At 40.5% G+C, this 20,900-nt stretch overlaps 1 protein-coding gene across 3 annotated transcripts in view; it reads left to right on the top strand.

Annotated features, from left to right (window-relative positions):
* The window catches only part of PHACTR3 (phosphatase and actin regulator 3), an 87,354-nt gene extending 68,591 nt beyond the window's left edge, over positions 1-18,763 (top strand). For all 3 annotated transcript variants that reach the window (XM_015881481.2, XM_015881482.2, XM_015881483.2), the window contains exons 9-13: positions 12,532-12,587; positions 16,008-16,069; positions 16,442-16,582; positions 17,558-17,634; positions 18,167-18,763. In XM_015881481.2, coding sequence (XP_015736967.1) covers positions 12,532-12,587; positions 16,008-16,069; positions 16,442-16,582; positions 17,558-17,634; positions 18,167-18,182 — 352 coding nt within the window. In that variant the 3' untranslated portion in view covers positions 18,183-18,763. The remainder of the gene's footprint in view (positions 1-12,531; positions 12,588-16,007; positions 16,070-16,441; positions 16,583-17,557; positions 17,635-18,166) is intronic.
* The last annotated feature ends 2,137 nt before the right edge of the window (positions 18,764-20,900 follow it).

Raw genomic sequence — 20,900 nt, forward strand, 5'->3', positions numbered from 1 at the left:
AGCTATATATAGAGACACAATTTAATTCCGTGGGCGTGTGGGTAAGCCAGGGGAGTCTCCCGCTCTGCACTAGACAGCACGAGATCGTGACAGCCTATGGGCTCAGGGTTGCTGGTGGGGATTTGCATGGGGATGCTGTGCTATTTTGTTATCAGCTTGCACAGCATTGAAGTGTGTTTAGACCCAGTGCTATGTAAGGATTTGGGATTTTTTTTTATTTTTTTTTTCCATGTTCTGGCTCTTTTCCATTATAAGCTCAGCTTTTCAGGCTACAGGAAAAGACAACCAGCGTATTTGGGAGTACAGTAGGAAGTAGGAAGACCGGGGAGAGGGTGGAGGACAAGGGAAGTGAAAGCAATGGCTGAGATTTTTCAGAGCTGCCTCTGGAACTGAGATGTCTGAATTCGATAAGCAATAAGATTCCCTGTATCCTTCCTTGAAGTCAGGCATCGACACAGGTAGAAACTCCATTCTGTACCCAGTGATGGACAGTACTGGCCTTGCAGTAAAGAGGGTTTGGTATCTCCTACCAGAATTCCTCTGAGGTAGTGTTCAAGGATAAAAATCACAAGGAAAGAGAGAAAGCTCATGTTTAGTTCATGTCTTCAAGAAATGAATGAGTCTAGCCTCCTGTTTACAGCACTTTTCAGTTTCAAGGAAGCTGCCATACAGCTCAAATACACGTGTTACAAGAGATTCAAGGCTATCAGTATTTGACATACCCTGCCCCATTTTTTTAAGGACTGAAGAGCTTTTGAGAAAGGTACCGCTTGTTTCCTTTCACTAAATATATCTGCAAAAACCGAACAAACTTCACTAATGTGAATCACTGATCAGCAAGTAACAAACCCAGTCCCCACGAGCACATGATTATAGCAGATCCTCCTGAGAGAAATACTTCAACAAGAAGTGTTTGTTTGCTTGCTTCAGTAATGAAGCACAACACATGCACAATTGATAACAGGACACCCTGTCAGTTGTAGGCAAGAGCCACAAGCTGCACCTGAACAAGAACAATTTACTGTATCACACCAACCCACTGCTTGCCTGGCAATGATGTTCAAATACGCTGCTTCATTCATAACGTGCTGCAACAGTGAAGATTTCGTTCCGTAGGTTAATTTTTGATTTGAACACTGCACATATGACTCAAAGCTATTCTCAGTGCAGGTTTACATCTCCAAAGATTCAGAACGCTCTGCCTAGGGATGAGAAAGTTTTACATCAGAGGGTCACAGCCAATAAAGATTTCCTTCTGGGAAGCCCAGCTCCTTGCACTGCTCTGTTCTAGTTCCCTGACTTCAGTGCTGGGAATTCATAATCAAACATGTTTTTCACAGCAAAGTGAAGGCAAGGGCAGCAGGTCAGTGCACAGCAGAGAAGGGAAGAACAGAGCAGCAGGTGTGAACTCAGAAATATTGAGGGCCTTTTCTGGGACACACAATCAATTTCTTGAACTGATCTTCTAGCATAAGTGACACATGTAAGAGAAGAGATCAAAAAATATCAGAGTCCAGAAGGCCTCAATCTATTCCATGTAACTTAATAATATAGATAAAAGTGCATGAAAACTGCCTAAGCAAGTGTAATTTAATAGGGAAAAAAAACACTTTGGGGATGAAAACAGTGCATTAGCTTTGCCTTGCTAAACTGCCTACAAACAGCATTGTGTGCAGGCTCAGATCCTCTCTCAAAAACTAGGAACCAACATGTGCCTGAAGGTCTGGGGCCACAGCCCTGTAAATACTGAGCAGTCATTGAACGAAATGGAAATCTGCAGAAAGCCAATAATATTCTGTAATGCTTCAGTTTACACTGGATTATGATTCAGGTCCTTAAGCTGATTTGGAGCACAAGTAATTACAGAAGAAATTAATTTAATTTGCAGAGTTTAGAATCATAGAATTACCAAGGCTGGAAAAGATGTCTAAGAGCACCCAGTCCAACCATTCGCTGATCACCAGTAATTCCCACTGAACCACGTCCCTCAGCACAACATCTACACATTTCTTGAACATCTCCAGAGGAAAGATAAAATAGATTAATCAGTAGGGAACAAAACAGGCTGTTCTGGTTGTCACAGCCATTCGTGCTGTTCCATGACAAAAACCTGACCCAAACAAAGTGCTGTAGCAGTTGTGGGCTACCAGTAGTTCAAGTGGCAGTTCAGGAACACATGGTGGCAGCCCTTGCCATTTGTGATGGGGGTCACTGTGTTGCTGTTGTTACTCACAGGTATCTTTTATCACTTGTTCATGAAACTCGGGAACAGTATTTTAAGCGCTTCATGTGAAGCACTTCAGTGTTCTTAAAACAAAAGCAAGATGGGAAGGACAGTACGTATCTGTAAGGCACTAAATTGGTATGAGCAAAAATCTAAGCCCGAAGAGGGGCTGACTGAATATTCTTTCAGCTTTAACATACCTGACCTCAGTCTTTCCGCATTAAATTACATGCAAACAAAAAACAAGGGGTTTTACTGCTCCCCTTCTCCTTTAAACCAAACCGGCTTCATATGCAAAGTGAATTTAAGTGACTTTCACCATGACTGTTGCTGTGAGTTGCCTGCAGAATACCTAAGCAGTTAGAGTTTACTTCTCCCAAAGAATATGTAGTGTGGCTTTTAAATGGACGAAGGGAAAAAGATGAAACTTCCTTATGATGTGGTGTCACATTTGAGTGCACTTGGAGGGCAGGCAGCAAGTACCACAGCAATGGGTTATTGCTGATTTATGGGGCACTGCTGTCTGGTGAATGGTTCACACCTTTGCATGAAAAATTCAAGCATGTTTTTAGACTTCATTCCAAAAACAGGCCAGACCTGATGGCTCCCAGCATGTGATCAAGGAAACAGCAGTTAACACATGGTGGTTGCTGGCTGTCCAAACACAGTTAGGGTTACTACCATTTCCTCCTGCCACAGCTCTGAGCACAACTTCTGTGGCCTCATTCATTCAAGATCTTAATTCCTCCCAGGAATAGAGGCTTGGGCTTGCCGCTTTCATCCAGTAAAAGTGGGTCAGTGTAGCACAGTTCCTGCCTTACTGAAATAATCTCAGGGACGGCGAGGTGGTGAAAAGTGAAAGAAATGAACATTTAGAAAATAGACAGGAAGCAAGAAGAACCAGGTCAGAGTAGAGGCTGTTTTTAATCAAACTACTTAATAAATACTGTACAGTCAGATTAATGATTAAAATGTAGTTCAGCTAAGTCTTTATTATTTCATTCCATGCGCCCACCTGGCAAGCTGAAGCTGAGTCACCCACTCTTGCAGGCTTCCCCTGGTGCTGTGGGATTTTTCATCTAACTTGGGAGCTGCTTGTCCACAACAGAGTACTTCAAGTTCCCTTCAGTGATTTAATTACCTTGAAAAACAGATACTGAAGCGGCCAACACACTTCCCTGACTCTCCAGTCTCAGGATAATGATTCTTTCCTAGAAGTTGCCCTCATTTTCTGTCTTTTTCTGTAGCTGTCATGTTGCAGAACAAAAGGCCTCTCAAGTTCAATAGTCTGTGCTCAAGTATTTATCCAGTGGAACAGACAGCACCCTCTGAGGCTGGGGAACTTCTACACAAAATCCACCTTGCAGAGGACCCTCCACACAGCTAGGAAATGGATCAGCTTGAAGAGCCAGCATGTTAGTAAAATCCTCGTCTTAAATCACATTAGGAACAGGTTTCTTCAGCCTAGTCAGTTCACTGTTGCACCAAGATGCACCAGGTTATTTTTCAAATTAAAATTATACAAAATGTGGTTGTGCTGAGACACAAACAGTGGAATAAAGACTTGAGTGCCTCACTGTTGGCAAAAAAAAGACCACTCAAAATGAAGACAGTGTGGCTCACGGATGAGCTCCTGCATCCATTTGCTTGAGATGATTGTATTAATTGGGCAAATAAAGTTTTGAATGAATTAATACTTCCTTAGTTTTTCAGAAGTAATAACAGTAAAAACAGCAAGGACAGCCTCTCCAAACACCAGCTGGACTGTTCTGAGGAAACACACCTAATTGGAAGGTGTTTGCAAAAGCCATTTTCTGGAGGCCTTACGATTATAGTTATCAAAGGGGGGGGGGGTTCAATACTGAGAAATATCACCCAACAGGAAATATTGTCCTTTTCAAGAGGCAATAAACTGATACTAACGTTGCACAGAAAGTTGCATTGATAGATGCCATATTATTACACTGAAAGCAATCTCTTTGCAGCTTATACAACCTGAAGAAAAAAGATAACAGTGTGTGGAAATGACAGCCTTAGCTCCATGAGGATGATGAGGGCAGGGTAAACAGGGACTTGCTGGCATACTGGAGGTTCTGGGCTCAAATACAACATTACCATCAACTGCAGTGAATAAAATAAGCAAAAAAGGCCTAAAAAATCTGTGTGGTGGAGGTCATTTGGGCACAGAGAAGGCCTTTCCTAGTTGGAAAGTCATTGCCACCTGGCATTCCTCTGCTTGGCTCCAGCAGCTCCTAGCAAACACTCAGGAGACCAAGCAACTCTAGTGCAGCACAGGTGTGGTATGCATGAGCCCTTTGTCAGGAGCAGAGACCTTCCAAATGCTTTCTGCTGTAGCCTTGCACTGATGGTAAAACACAGTTTATGTTGTGCCACAACGAATCATAAAATAAATGTCAAAACTAAATATTTGGGTCAATGTGAAATGTTACGTAATTAAATTCTTATATTTCATTCAGTGCAGGAACCTCTATTTCTAAAGTACTGAAAACGAGTGGATAACCTTAGCAGAGATTTTTTTGGGAAAAAATAAAGAAAACAAGATTCAGTGCAGTGAAGAAACAGATTCTAAGCATCCTATGGGCAAAGGCTGCAGGGCTCAGGCCAGTGTTTGTCCTCAGGACAGCAAGCTGCAGGTCTAGCTCTGAGCTGGAAAATGCCGTGCTAACAATAGCACGTACAACAGAAACAGCAAACAGTACAACAGATGGTGATATGCTATCTGCAGGCAGGGATATCCCAACCATTTGGAGATGCTGCATGGGTGAGTGACGAGAGAGAACTTGGAAGGGTTTGCATTGCCAGGGAGAGCATTCCTAGAGAGATCTGTACTATTTGACAGCAGGTGTGCAGCCATAGACATGGTCCCAGCAGGGTCTGTCTATCCCAGGAGCATTTGCAGTTTTAGGAATCACAATCACTTCGGTTTTTTTTTTCCTCTAGGGATTATACAAAGCCAAGACAGCACTGTGATTTCCTTGATTTACTTCAGTGATTAAGAAAGCTATCCCCTGGCATGAAGCCTGACATTACAACCAGTTTGCAAAGCAAAGCACACTGACATGCCCTCACCATTCCAAGCTGCCAGGTTAGTAGGCTCACAGAGATCAAAAGGAACAGCTCTGAAGAAAATTCTTGCTGTTGCTTTAAGCAACACCTTGCAAAGACCAGTGTGCTGCAGAACTTTATCTGTTGCTTCACTGCCTTTGCAGCTGGCCAAGGTGTCCCTTTATATATAAACACAGGTTACTGGGAGCAGTGAAGTAGATTGTGCAAAGCTCACATTACATGGGGAAATTCTCAGCTGCTTTTATCCATGGCAAGAATGGCTATTCTCAAATTATTTTGCATTAAATGAAGATGTGGATAGGAATTTACATATAGCAGGCTGACAAGTGACACCTATCACCAATTCTATCTGCTCTCTGCAAATCCAGCTGTGATTCCTTCCAGTGACCCAAATCCCAGCAGTACATTGCAGTGGCATCTGTTAATAGGAGTAACTGTTTGTATGTTAAGTGGACAGCATTGCAGGATTCATTTAACAGGGAGCATCCCAGATGAATTCACAATGTTTTGGAACACTTCCATCCACAAGCAGCATCCCCATTTGATAAATCCTGAAATACAGCCTGTGCTACAGTTCAAACTGACCTATCTCCTGACATTTTGACCTCCTGTCACTGTTCTTTCTGACAGTAGTGGCCAAAATTGCATTCCTGACTATACAGGATGAGAAGTCATGAGCCTACAGACACTTCATTTCTTGTAGGGCTTGGGGATGGCTGGCAATCCAGCCTCATTCTCTCTAGAGGATTTCAAGCACAGGCATTGTATTAGGCACAGTTTACGCAGTAAAGTGAAAGAGGAAAGAAAAAAAATAGGGTTTAAAACATATAATTACCCAGCAAGCACCCAGGAGTACATAACTGTGTGCCACTAGGAATATTAGAAGGTCTTAGTAAAACAGTGGGCCCTTCTGCAGGGCTAAGATTTACTTCTGGTCTACTAGTGATCAATTTGCAGGCTCCCCACTGTTGCACAAGCGGTTACTATCACAGTTGATTTTAGTATCACTTTGGCCATGGTAGATGTCTTTCTATAAACTAATATAAATAGTAATACACACATAATCGGATAGAGAGAAACCTTTGGGATTTATATAATTCCTTTTCTTTACTTGTCCTCAAGTTTCCAACCCACAATGTTCTCAATTTGCCTGTCTGAGATATGTAATATTCATTTCTTTTTCTTTTTTTTTTTTTTCTCTCTATGGGAACACTGGGCTCCAGAGTTTTACTCCTTTAGAAAAAAGAAAATCAGAAATCTATTGCATTGCAATGAACTGCTATTCACCTTCCTCAGCGACCTGCACAGTGTGACCTAGATCATAACCAGTATGTGATTGCAGTCAAAAGACCCTTCAACATATATTTTAGTAAACACAGCCTTGAGCCTTCATCAGCCTCCAGCACAGAGTTGCTGTGGGAGCCTGCACCACTCAAGCTGTGATTTGAAGAACATGTTCTTTCAGCAGTTTTTCTTGCTGGGTTATTTTTAGCTTGAATGTATTCCCCAAACCTTTTCCTTGTCCAACTGCACGGCGAAGGACATGCAGCAGTGAGTGGTAGCGTGGCTCACAATGACACAATGCTACAAAATGAAATTCTCTAACTACAGCAGCGTGTCTTCAGCTAAAAAACTAGCTGTAATTTCATAACTGTAATGACTAATTGTGTTACAAACGGGACAGAGCAACTCCCTTAGACCAAAGAGTGGGGAAAAGCAGGTGGAAGGGAGGGGACAAAGTTTCTGCTCTGAAATATTATATTCACAACCAAACTAAACCATGTTATTTATTAAATAATAGCTGAGCTTAAAATCAAAACTCTGATATCAGCCCTGGAACATAGCACAGCATCCTCCAAGAGTCCTCAAGCGAAGACTGAGAAAGGTACTAAAGCAAAAGATTCCAGAAGGAGGCTCAGCATCTTCACCTGACATTGCAGCAGGCCTTTGAGCCATAAGACTGGCTCTGTGCCCCAGCTGTGTTTGGCCTTTATTCCTCACACCTCCAGAAAAAAACAAGTATGCAACCAGAGGTCAAATGCTGCAGGACTTTTACAGGCAGTGAAAACAGTGATTACTGTATAGGCTTCTCCATCAGAATCCTCTCACATAATTAGGCACTGGCTCATCTAAGCAGCACTATGCAATAGTGAAGCTGTCACAAGGACACAGATCTTTTCAGGCATTACCAGGATCAAGGCACAAGGGTCACACCAGGAAAGTATGTAGTTTTCATTCCCACTGAAATCTGAACTACTCAGCAGTGTGTTTATCATAGAAACTATGATGATAGACAACTGTAATCGGCTGAGAGATGAGGGCCAACATAATTAACTGAACTTTTGCTGATTTGCAGCCTTGAAAATTCATACAAAACTGAAAGCCAAATAAATGAATAAAATGCATAATTAAGGCAAAATATATGGCCATTACATATATCCACCATTTTCCTCTGGGTAACTAAAAGCAATTTTCTTTATTATTATTATTTTTTTAATGTAAAAAATAGCTTGGGGGAAAAAATAGACACAAATATCGGGCAATTTTAAAGCAGTAAAGCTTTGGCATGCAACCTGCTGAACTGACCATACCAAGTCCCCACGTTCATATTGTTTTTCAGCCTTCTACTATCAGAGAATAGCAACTGCTATTACAGGAAATGCTGGCACGACACTCAGCTACCACTTTGTACGTGCTCCAAAATTGCCTTGGGGTTAAACAAGTTTGTGTTTCTCTGCCTGCCTTCTAATTTTGTGCAGAAGAAAGTCTGTAAAAGGCAAAGTCCCTCCTACCAAGGATTTACTACTACCCATAATTGTACTCTGCAGGCAGCACTGCGCTGCCACTGCTCAGTGCGTGGGTGATTCAAAGCCCTGGCACACATCCTTCTCACAGCCACTTATGGGAAGGATGAATATAAATTTCTCGTTGAGTTGAACACGATGTTCTGATAATAGAGATGCCAATTTAAGAGACATGATGGGAAGCAGGCACAGGTAGCTTCACGAGCAGATGGCACAGGGCACTCCCATTTCTCCTCCTTGTGCCCATTTCCCAGCTGGGCTGGAGCTCCTCCCCACCACCCCTTGCAAAAACTCACGACTCTTTCTGCAGAACTACCTGCCGCAAGAGGCAATCAATGTGATTGCTGCTGGCAACAGCTCACTTACTGGTGGCTGGATTGATCGTGTGCTTGTTAGTGTGGAGTCCACAGGCAAACACACGTGTGAGCCTGCCCTCCCTTCCCCCAGCTCTGTAGGAGATTATCAGATGCATGTGGCCCTAACTAAGGACAAACAGGAAAAGGATTCCAAAGTGCATGTTTTGGCTTCAGCTACAAAGATGAAATAAATTCAGTTTTATGACGAGTAAATCATAAATATAACATACACCATGCAGAAATACATCGGTAAACAAAGAAGCATCTTTTGGGGACAGATAAGAAACCCCAACAACACAAGCTTCCTGAAGTTCATTCTGCTTAATACTTATAAGGGTCTGTGGACAGTTGAGACTCCACAAACTGGCAAGAGGAGCTGGGAAGAGTGGACCGGGTCTGAGCACAGGCCCATTTGCACATGTTTGGGCTGTACCTGTTGCCCATTTGTTTCTCCCCAGCTGTTCTGCACCCATACCTGAAAATGCACCAGTGACAAAGCTCGCTGTAGCTTTGCTGAGCTGCAGTTCCCACAACAGACAAAAGATATTGCTAAGGTTAACTATGAGGACAGAGAACTTGGCACTCTCCTGCTTGTAAGACATATTGATGCATTGCCCATCTGATAGCAGACCCTGGGATCCAAGTGATATGCACATCATCAGACTGCTGAGGATTCAGTCACCTGTAACACTCCAATATCATCAACCTTGTGTAATGCTGGTGCTAAGGCGTCACTTTCTCTGAACATGAAGGAGAATCTGACCGTACAAAGTAAATATTGATCATCATTTACAAACACGTGTGAGAGTCACTGGGCTCAGGAACATGTGACCTTACTCTGGAGGGGATGAGCAATTAGTGGCTTTCCCCTGGAAGCCAAATCCAGCATTTGTACACATGCAAGTGTCTGACATGTTACATAGAGGGACCTCAAATCAGGCTCCTGCAGAGGAGAGCTGCAGCAGACCTACCAAGGGAGACTCCCCACCCCTCAAACCAGCAGGCCAGGCTCGTTATCTCCCCGGACAGCCTATTTGCCACAGCTATGCACCACACATGTACGTCAAGGGAAACAGCCAGACATGCATAGATTTATTGCCCCTCTAGGAGCCAGCACAGAGCTTCCATGAGTCTCACAGCATTCCCATGTGCACGCTGCATGGAGGAAACAAGTATACTGCAAACTCTGAACCACATACAAACACCATTCACAAGGAAGCAACATCAGTGCCTCCAGCCCTGTGTGCTTTCACAGACCTTAGTGTCCCCTACAGTATAGCACTATTAACCAGATGCTCTTCTCAGTACCAGAAAATACATATTTAAGCTCAGTTCACTTGAAAAGAAAACACAACTGTGAAGGGACAGAGGCAGTGTGCAACATCAGAACTCACAGCAGTCTGCAGTTACCTCACAGAGGTGAGCCAAGCAACACCAGGGTCAAAGTTCCTCACATGAAAACATGACAAAAATAGAAAGCACAGGACTCACCCATCTTCATCTGTGCCTGTCTTACATCCACAGCAGAGGTTCCCTTCAGACTTTTGCACCACTACCACTCCCAGGACTGAGGGGTAGGGAGGTAGGCTGGGGGAGGGCAGGAGCCCTGGGGATCCACCCACCCCCAGGTGCAGGTGCTTTGCTAAAGCCCCAGGAAACAAATCAGCACTATGCTTTGAAATGACCTGCCTTCATCACTTCCCTGTTTTTTGTCTGGGCTGGCTGCAGTGTTTATGGCAGGCAAAGCAGGTGGAAAGGGGGGTTTACAGCAGGTGGAGGCATCTTCTGAACAGAAATACTGATGCAACAGGTGGATGCAAGAAGCCCTTGTACATCAGTGGAAACAGATGTCAGCAGTGTTGCTGCCTTGTTATTACATCATGACTTCAGCTGTGTTTTCAGCCTGTTCCCACCTTCCTGGATAGAAAAGTCCATTCCTGGTTTTGTGGCTGTGATAAAAGTTTGAAAGTGCTGTTTGGATCTCTGAACGATTCAGACAAAAATGCAGTGCTGTACAGTCTGTGTGTATATTTCTGTCTCTATGTATATCTGCATCTTTTCCTTTCCTTGGGGTAAAGCTGAAGTTGTGCACAGAAATAATGTTATCTCTGGGCACCTGCCGTATATTTACCAAAGTCAAGAAGGCTGGAGGTTTTTAAGTAATGAATCGGTGTAAATACAATAGCAATATACGTATAAGTATACAGAGAGTTCATTTACATATCTATTCTCATACTTCATTCTCCATTAGGGTTTTAAGCCCTCAGTTTAAAGGGGGTCTCAGAAATCTGATGGAAGATTCTGGGAAAATCTGCAGATCTTGCATGGAAGGGCTGTAGTTGGGAATAGCTTGATAGGCAGCCGTGTGACCAGCACGTGAGTACGTCACTCTTCCTTGAGTTATAGTATAAAATGCACACTGATCTCCTTCAAACAAACCTAGCCAGAGCGGCATAATTTCTGAGACATTAAGGAAAATGAGGAAGAAGTGAATGGGTAGCAGATTAAAAATACACTTTTAAATCCTTCAGTGGAGTATTTCTTAGCATCATTTCTGTTTCAGTTTGGATTATTGCAGATTCCAGTTCTGGAATATCCAGCTCATTACTCTGAAGAGAAAATCCAGAGACCTAGAGGAAAATCAGAGGTGAGGTGGGAAGAATGAGCATTAGGTTGCAGGTGTCTGCAAGTATAACAGCTCACCGTGTAAGTTTTCTGCTGGTGTAAGCCTGCTGTAGTTGTGATGCATTCCTGTTGCCAGAGCTGAGGACAGAACGGGTCTCTGCAGTGATTGCAGGGAAATTAGAAAATGATAAGGAGCAGCATTCATACTGTCCGCTGTTGGTCTGACAGCATATGAACACAGAGCTGAATTCCAAGGTATGTTTGGTCAGACCCAGGAAACAAGGAGAAATTAGAATTAGACACCTGCACTCTAACAGTTTCCACCTCCCCCCTGCTCCCCCGCCCCCTTTCTTTCCCCTGTATATTTGGTAAAATACAGATCTCGGTATAGCATCACTTCTATCATCATTCCTGTATTTTCTGTGCACACTTGAGGGATAATTACTGCAACCGTGGTTTGCATTGTGGTCCCTGCTGTATTGCTTTGTCTGTAACTTCGGTCTCTGGCTTGGTAACACCTGCCACAGAGGAGACAATGAGAATCCCTGATGCTGCCAGAACACAGAGCAGGGAGCATCATAAACTGCTCCTGATCTGTTTGCTGGATTATTGGTTGAACACGAGCAAATGCAAATGCAGTGTGCATCTGTCTGCCTAGGGGAGGGCTTCAATTACCTGAGATTCTCTGCAGATATTGGCAGTGTCTCATGGGGAAATCTCATTTAGTATGCAGAATAAAATCGCCACGGCACTGATCATATGATTTGAAGACTCAATCCTGAAGCAGCACTACAGAAAGGGGAGGTGAAACTGCACAAGACACTCTGTTCAGACAGCATGAGGCGGTGAGCTGCACATGAATTTATTCAGCAGGCAGAAGGAGAGCTGCTGGATTGGTCTGTTAGATGTGTAGTCGGGAAACCACAGGAAAGCTTTATTTCTGGCAAGTCTGCATTTGTCAGGATGCATCACTGGTGTTACTAGAAGAAAAGGAAGCCCACTGCTACAGAGATTCAAAGGTAGAAGCAGTGACTGCTACAGAAGATGACTGTGAAACTCCTTTGAAAACCACCTTAACCCTCTCTCTCGAGAGTGAATTTAACCATTGGAGGGCACTGGTTCCATCTGACTGGGAAGTGTGGTGAAAAGGATGCATGTTCTGAAGAAGCATTCCACCAACAGCAGTGCAAACTAGAGGAGAACTTCTACCTGCATTGCTGATATTTGGCAAAAATTAACCCAGAAGGCATTCTGCTACCAGAATCTTGTGTTTGGGATTTTCTTTTGCTTTTCTCCGTCAGTCCTGGACAAGGATTTCGTGTTCTCCTCCTACCCAAAAACACACACGAGGAAAACACAAACTAGAACTTGGAATCCTGCAGACTTTCCAAAGAACAAGCATGGTACAAAATGTGATTTTGGTGTTTTTCCGCAGGCGACTCAGCCAAAGACCTGCTGTTGAGGAGCTAGAAAGAAGAAATATACTTAAACGTGAGTACTTTCTTCTTAATATATCTTATATATTTGCAGGAAACAGCAATTACATTAGTGAAACATTTTCTTTTAAAAGATATATTAATTTATTGGGGTTATTTTCTGTACCTAAAAGTTTTCATGTTTAATATGTCCTGGGTTTCAAATATTGCAGAGATGAGAATTTACACTTTCATAAAGGCGGGCAGTTTAGTACAGAAAAGAGAGACTTGCTTAAATTTCAACCTTGAAATGATTTATATTATGAATACACTGCTATGGGTGTCTGAGAGGGGAGTAGCATCCAGGTGTCATGCAGTGCAATGACACAGACTACCATTTTTGGAGACACTGACTGTCTTGGCTAAAGGGGAACGGACAAAACATCCTTGCAAAGGTGTGAGGACATTTCCAATGGCAAGTCAGAGAACTATCATCCTGAGATATTAACAGTTATTAGAAGGAGAATTCCAGGCCTATTATAAATACTGCTACAGAGGAATATTGCTCAACAGCTTTCAAATAAACACAGGGCAGAAACTGGAAACTCTTTTCCTAAAGATTGGTGTTATGGCCAAGGGATCAAACAGGTGATAGATGCATTGGGAATCCTCTAAGCTAGAAGAAGAGGGAGCTCTGAAATTCTCTCTGTTGTGGGATCTGAGATAGGAGAATGAGAGAAGCTACCTGCTGGAATGAAAAGAATATTGCTTCTCTTATTGCTGTGGTTTAGTTAGTGTTGAAAGTAAAAAACGAATAAAGAGCACAACGCCACAATAGCAGAATGATGGAATGGTGTGACAATGGTTTCCTTCTCATTAAACATGAATAAAATATCTATATATGGCCACATATAATGTGTCTATATGGCATGTGTCATAGAAACAATGTTGCCTTTGGTATTTAATTCGTATTTAATTATCAACGTGATTGCAATTCTTTAGAAAAAAAAGTTGCTCATATTTTGTTACCTAAAATTTAATGTCTTAAAACTTTCCTGGTTTAAAGAAAAAACTTATGCAGTTGCTATAGAAGTTACTGTGGATTTCATTTCACTTCTAACACAAAGGGATTCCACAGTCAACTGTTCAGTACTCTTCCAAAGCATATGCTGTGCATGCTTAAATTGGACTCATCTGAGAAATGTGTGTACCTAAATGAGAAACAGGGTGCATTCTTTGAAAGCGTGAATGGATCAACTTGGCCTAAATTTAACTGTCAGCTACAAAAGAGATAAGAACAAAAACATTAACACAGGATTCTGAAACGTAGAACCAGATTCTCCTTAGTCAGTGCCTCAGATCTCCTGAGACCTGTTTTTGTTTAGTTCCCTAAGGCAAGTCTGATCTTTACCAAAAAAAATCTGTTCCTTTATGTTTGCATTTTGAAGAATGCTGGTTACATCCTTAATCTGGGTTAAACTGACAAGCTTTAATAATAAAAGTTTGAATACATTCATATAATGAGCTTAGAGAGAGATAAAGCAGAAAGAAGATAAAGCAGAATTAAAGATATTTCCTGAATGCTGGCTAAACATACTGGTCTAGATTTGTATCTCATTTAAAGGAGCTCCTGACATGAAGCAAATCCATTGACTTCAGTTCAGTTGCTCAGGATTTGTATATACTTGTCTGAGAACACAGTCACTTCTATCCCAGTTACCTGTCCCATTGAGTTAAGTATCTGTCAAGAGCTGAAGTCATCACTGAGCTGTGACAGCAGTAATCTTAAAGGCTGGACAGATGCAACAACTCTAGGCTCCATTGTGAGTTGAGTGTGGAAATTTGTAAACTTTCCTTCTATTAGTGTGAATAGTGAAACTATTGTTATGGTTTTTAAGCACCTGCACTGGGTCTGACTTACAAAGATGTAGCAACATAAATACTCTTCAGTGAAATCACTACAGCATCCTGCAGCTTGTAAGGGTTTGTTAGTTGACTCATAAGTTTCCTAACATCTCTGATGTTAATAACACGCCCACTAAGGAAAACATAAAGCCAACTCTTTCTTGCAATTCTACTGAACTTCTGCATCCTTTGCTTTAATGATAGAAACATTGCTGGTTTACCATCACAACTAAAATCAAGACCCAGGTGTTCACACGTGTTCTTGTACTCAACAGAAAGCTGACCCTGACATTCAAGAACGCAGCATCTCTTAAATCCCACTCCAGGATCCCCAGCTCATTCTTAACACCAGGAATTGTTTCAGTGTTACACGCAGCTAAGAATTCCCCAACTAACTCACAGAGCAGAAAAAATGAATGGCAGTACTACACATCACTTCACAACTGGGAGCATCTCTCTACTGAGATTTATAAAGCCAGCTCTCCCTAATGAGCGTAGCTATGTGTAGGCAGAGTGATGATGAAAGGGAAAACCTCTCTGGTTTGTCTCTGTGGTAGTGCTTAAATTCTGTATTGCCTTTGCTAGCAGTTCCTATCTAATCCTGCTTTATATTTTCCAAATACATTGTTTCTCACATTTTCACATTTGGCATTTTCTTGGAGCTGGGAATAAGCGCTGAGCATGTCTGAATGTATCACATATGGGTCACTATGTAATGTTTTGTATATTCAAATGTCTTTTTAAGGCATGCTAAAGCTCACACATGATTTTTAATACTGGAATTATTATATAAAAAACTAGAGAATCCCAGAGTGGTTAAACATTTTTCACTAGAAGCTTTGTTCAGGTCACAGGCTCATGCCTCAATTTAGTAACAGATAGTACTAGAAATAGAAACGCCATTACCTCGTATCCCAAGGCAAAGGATATATTTCACAGTGTTACAGCACTCCGCTCTATTTTTAGACTCAGTGTGTAGGAGTTATCATGGCTTGAATGCTAATAGGCACACACAAAAGCTGGCTGGCTTAGGTTAGAATGGAATGCTACAAAAGAAAACTTGTAAGGATAAAGAGGTTCAAATATCAGTGGCACAGATAAAAAGCATGCAAGTCAAAGATAACTGCTGTGGCAGTGTGTCCATCTACAGATGTAGCCTGAGAATTAAGGTGATCCAGGACAGAATGTTACTTTCCCTAAAGCTCCTGCAATAAGTCTTTTCGGCAACATAATGGCTCCAGCAAAATGGAGAATACAAATAAATAAATAAATAAATAAATAAATAAATTGATAACTATGGAATGCTTTGATTTTATTTCTAACGTTCATACAGTTTGAGTTGGCTGCTGTTGGCTTATTAAAACTCAGAACTGGAGCTCAGAGCTCAGGAAAAGCTGTCATTGATACCAGTACCTTGTCCTCACACAGGGGTGACTGTACCTTCTAGTAGAGAAACAGGTGTACAGAACTAAGAAAACAGACAGCAAAGAGCCAGCTACTAATTTTTCTGTGATACGATTCTCATTGCCTTGGAAACCACTGTTATTCCTCATGATGAAAATCATCCTTTTTCTTTTTATATTCTCTGTAGAACGAAACGATCAAACGGAACAGGAAGAAAGAAGGGAAATCAAACAAAGACTGACAAGAAAGGTAAAATCTTGCAATACCTTCCATTAGCTTTTAGTAAGCTGGTGAAATACTGAACAGTCACCTAGGTCACTATTACATTATACTTCCTCCTCTGCAGTGCCTGAGATAGTGGTATCTAGTAAAACAAATACCTACCATGTCCCAGCTATCTTTTCTCCATTATAAAGCCACTGTGTTGTAGCCCACACCTCAATTCAAACAGTTACGACTCTCGTAACAGTACTCTAAAGGACTTAATGGTTCCATGGAATTTCCAAGGTGTTTCTATTCAAACTGCACACTAAACTAAGATGGCAAGCAGAATATGTTGCGAGGTTTCTTCAAATGTTGGTTATTAATATTGGCTCTGTTTTGTATAACTATTTAATGCAGCTTAACCAGAGACCTACAGTAGATGAACTAAGAGACAGAAAGATCCTGATTCGATTCAGTGATTATGTAGAAGTGGCAAAAGCACAGGACTATGACAGACGAGCGGATAAACCATGGACAAGACTATCAGCAGCCGATAAGGTACTGACATAAAATATTATCACTTTCTACTTGACTTGTGTAAAGAGTTACATTGGATTCTGCAAGTACATTAAACCTCTCTAAATGTGATGGTTACTTGGTATGCTGTAAACACACTGACCAATGTATACTGTCATTAAAAATGCTATTTGTAAAATGCTTATTTAGTACAATAGAGGTCAGCTTATCCATTGATGCAGGGAGGAAGGGAAAGATGGATACAGTCTTTCTTGATGCTTTAGGCTGCAACTCAAATCCACTTGCAGTGAGCACAAAACATCCTCAAACTGGAAGTTTTTTTCTTAGGGATGCAAATGCCCTTCGCCCTGTTCTGAAACATGCAGTATTTCCTCTCCAGTTTCCTGTGAGCACTCACAGAGTTGGTTGATCTTACATTTTCACGAGCATAAACAAGCAATTGTTTCTGTTCCATCATATACCTGCCACGTAACTAATTTATATGTGAATGTAATCTTCACATTTAAGTACCTGAGGTACAGCCAGAAGAGTACATCATGATTCCAGCTAGAACCGTTGCTGAATAAGGAGTTGTGAAGTTTCAGGGATGCAGCAAATAGAACAAGTGCAGATGCTGGGATAATTACTGGATAAGATGGCAAATACACGGTTGGATTACTTACTGCTTTGGTCTGAGATGCAGAAATCAAATTCTTTGTTCTTCATTCCAGTATTTCCCAAGTAAGAAATGTAATAAATGGCTTTAGAAGACTTATACAGAAAAGGAACAATATTTGATCTTTTCCTATGTTAGCTCTTCTCTAGCAATCCATCAAATCATCAGCAATCTGTATAACCTAAATATTCAGCATCTCTACTGGCATAGTATGTTTTGCTGTACCCAACACCTATAATTTCTACTTAATGAAACTCATGTTCTGCTTTGTGAGCCTGGTATTTTACAATAATTATTAGTACAAAATTATTTGCTAACTCTCTTCTATTTTCAATTCCTAGGCAGCAATTCGGAAAGAGCTAAATGAATACAAAAGTAATGAAATGGAGGTACATGCATCAAGTAAACATTTGACAAGGTCAGTCTTCCTGCAATTTATTGCCATTGCTTGCTAATAAAGTCTCTTTGAGTCACGAATCTGTAGATTTCGGTCTTACATGCTGAATGTGCATAGGAAGCTGTGTTTTGAAAGAAAATGGATGCGTTTTCTTAAAATAAATATTAAGAATAAAGCATTGGCTTTAATCTTACAAAATAGTAAGATCATGGTGCAGTAAAGAATGTTACTGAGAATGAAAACTGTGGCCTAACTCCCAAAGGAAAAAATAAACCAACAAGCTCCACATAGATTTTCCATTTGCACTCCCCAATAACTGCAAAATGGCTTGGCTGGACCCTGAGAACTGTAACTGCACTACAGTCATGGCATACATGAAGAAATATGGCCGTGAAAATTAAACTTGCTAAATATTCTACAATAGTGTTTTGTACCTTTAAAAAGAATGAATGCTGATTTTAAGAAAGTTAATAATCTAAACCAGATTTTTTTTAAAAAATTGTATATTTTTTAAATGTTGAAGTAATTTAAAATTGTCTCTTAATTGTCTTAGATTTCACAGGCCATAGAAATTTTCTTCTGAGAAGAATTCTGCCCTTACTTTTTGATATTGCTGCTGAACACACGTCAGGGAATCATCTTTCCCTTATGTTCAGTCCTGGACACCTTGATGTTTATGTGAAAAGAGGACTGCGGATGAAAACTCTGCAGCACTTAAAGGAAGAGTTAAACACCAGAGATGATCTTCACTTTGAAGCCAGAAGAGCAATGGCCTGTTGAACGGGATTAGCTGCTGAAAAAGACTGAAGTAAAAGTACTTGAAAGAACCTACAACTCTCCTTTACCTCTTGTTTTAAACTGTTTTGCAGTCTATCATGGAAAAGGAGATGTGCATGTACAGGCTTTACCATTCCAGGGCCTCTGACATAATGGAAATGACACACTGTCATTCAGTATTACGTTGACGAGACATTTTGAACTTACCACAATTAGTTTGTAAAACGCTTATGTTCATGTTCTAAAAACTAATTTAATGTATTATAATTTCATTCTTTTTTTATATAATGTCTTAACAAACACAGCTGCAAGCATTTTTGACTCCTGTTACTTTTGTTCCTTAATTAAATGACTACTTATTGCAGGAAATGAATATGTTTCCTGAAGATGTTTTCTTTTCAGGGGCAGTTGGGAAGGGAAGAGATTTCAGTTATTATTTATATTATGCTATGTATTTATATTATGCTATGTTAGATTGTATCCCTTCTTTATCTACACAGAATCTTCAAAAAGATCATTTTAGATAAAGACCTCCGTCTTATGTAGCACCAGCATTTTGCACCAGGCCTTTTGCATACCATATTGTCATTACACAGTACTTTCAGACCTTTAAAGAATGGCAGATAAGTTCAGTTAATATCTTTAGACATTACTAATTCGCACAAACATAAACAATCGATATAAAAATGTACTTTCATGCTTAAGAAACAAATTCTTTTAATTCTTTTAAAAGTAAAAATGTATGTATGTAGTTCAATGATTTCTTGATTGTAAAGGGAAAGAAGTTACTAAATGACAATAAGCAAATAGAATTGGTTTAAAAAAATATAAAAGCTAGACATTTCTAATAATGCTTGACATCTAAAACATGCGAGGATTCTTCTCAAGAAACTACTAAGAGGAAAGAAATGAACAAAAGAAATAAAGAAAAAAAATACAGATACCTGGAAAGGATGCCTTATGAGACAGCAACAAAACGATGCAGACTCCCAAGACAGAAATTTCCCTGCAGGTGTTTCAAACGCTGTCCTTTCAGGAAGTGACCCAATGTCAGGAATCTGAAGAGGATGCTATGCTACAGCTTTGCTGAGATGATCTCCATGAAGCATGAAAACAAGAATGTAAAGGTAGGTAAAACTGTTTGCACAGATTACTACTAAATTGCTGTCAGCTAGTGAACAGAAACAGTGCAAACAGCGGATGGATGTTCAGTTCTCTTCAGCTGCTCAGCGTGGGAATGCAAGAATATAAATAGTACTGCACTTCAGGTAACCTAACATTTATGAACTGAAGGTAAGAATGTACTGTGTAACACAAAATATGCAGCACTAGAAGAAACTGATGACTCATGGGAGATGTCACACCCTGGACCAACCAAATTGACGCGGATAATTCAGCTTGCTCTGTAGCTAGCTGTAGTTTGGTACATTTTTAATGTTCAGTTTACTTATCAAAGACTTGAATCACCCAACTACTTGATCCAAAGATATTTTTTTTCCCTATTAATTACAGTTTTATAACTTGGCTTTTCACAGAAATATGTAACTGGCCTTTTAACATACTGTTGATTGTATGTATCAACAGTTCTTTATCAATACAATATTTATTGAAAGTTATATTCCAGGTGAAATATACCAAAAAAGGGTAAGAAGAAAGGCAAGAAGTATTTCATAAGCAGGACCACATTGTTTAGCTTAGGAACTGTTAACTACAAACTTAAATAATAATCCATGAAAGTAACATGCCTGTTTAGCCCCAGTGCAGACCTTCAGTGACAACAAAAATGCGTAACATACATTAAAAGGATGTCTAAAAAAATGCAGTAAGTATTTTTAAAGTATCTTAGGTTTTTGTTTTAATTCCAAACAGCGTCTACGAGCTGTATTACTACTGCCATGTAGCTATCTGGTAGTTATGCAGCAACATGCTTAAGGTTCTTCCCCACATATTCAGCTGTCCCTCCATCACAAGCATCCTAATCTTTCTGCTTTGCTCTGGTAAGACGTAAAATCGTGACTACAGAGCCACACATGATCACTGTCAGCTAACTGCCATCAGTTTACTGATGGGCAAATCTAGCAAGTTGGTTGGAGACTGCATGCATTTTTAGCATGCTTGCTTCTGTTAGAACTTAAGATACTCTTCACTGAAGGCATGCTTAGCCCAGGGAGGCCATTTTCCCTAAGCTGATCTTTACCCAAAGAAAAAAAGAAAGAATCCTGCATAATTGCATCTTACTGGGGTTACTGGGGTTCAGTAAAGACTGGAGTATGGACAGTACAATTTCATACTTATATTTCAATAGAAATTATTACTAAAAATACCTTTTTTTTTTTTTTTTTTTTCTTTTTCCCCCAATATGTGTGCAGTGTAAAAAAAAAAAAGAACTTGGTCTGTAAATTGTACTTTTTAAAACCTTGTACAGTTAAGGAAAATATTTAAAACACAGATTGGATCAGAATAAATTCTGCATCTCACGAGGTCCATCTAGTGGGGATGACAATGATTGC

Source organism: Coturnix japonica, chromosome 20 (genome assembly GCF_001577835.2).
Source record: "Coturnix japonica isolate 7356 chromosome 20, Coturnix japonica 2.1, whole genome shotgun sequence".
In the NCBI taxonomy this organism is placed as follows: Eukaryota; Metazoa; Chordata; class Aves; order Galliformes; family Phasianidae; genus Coturnix; species Coturnix japonica.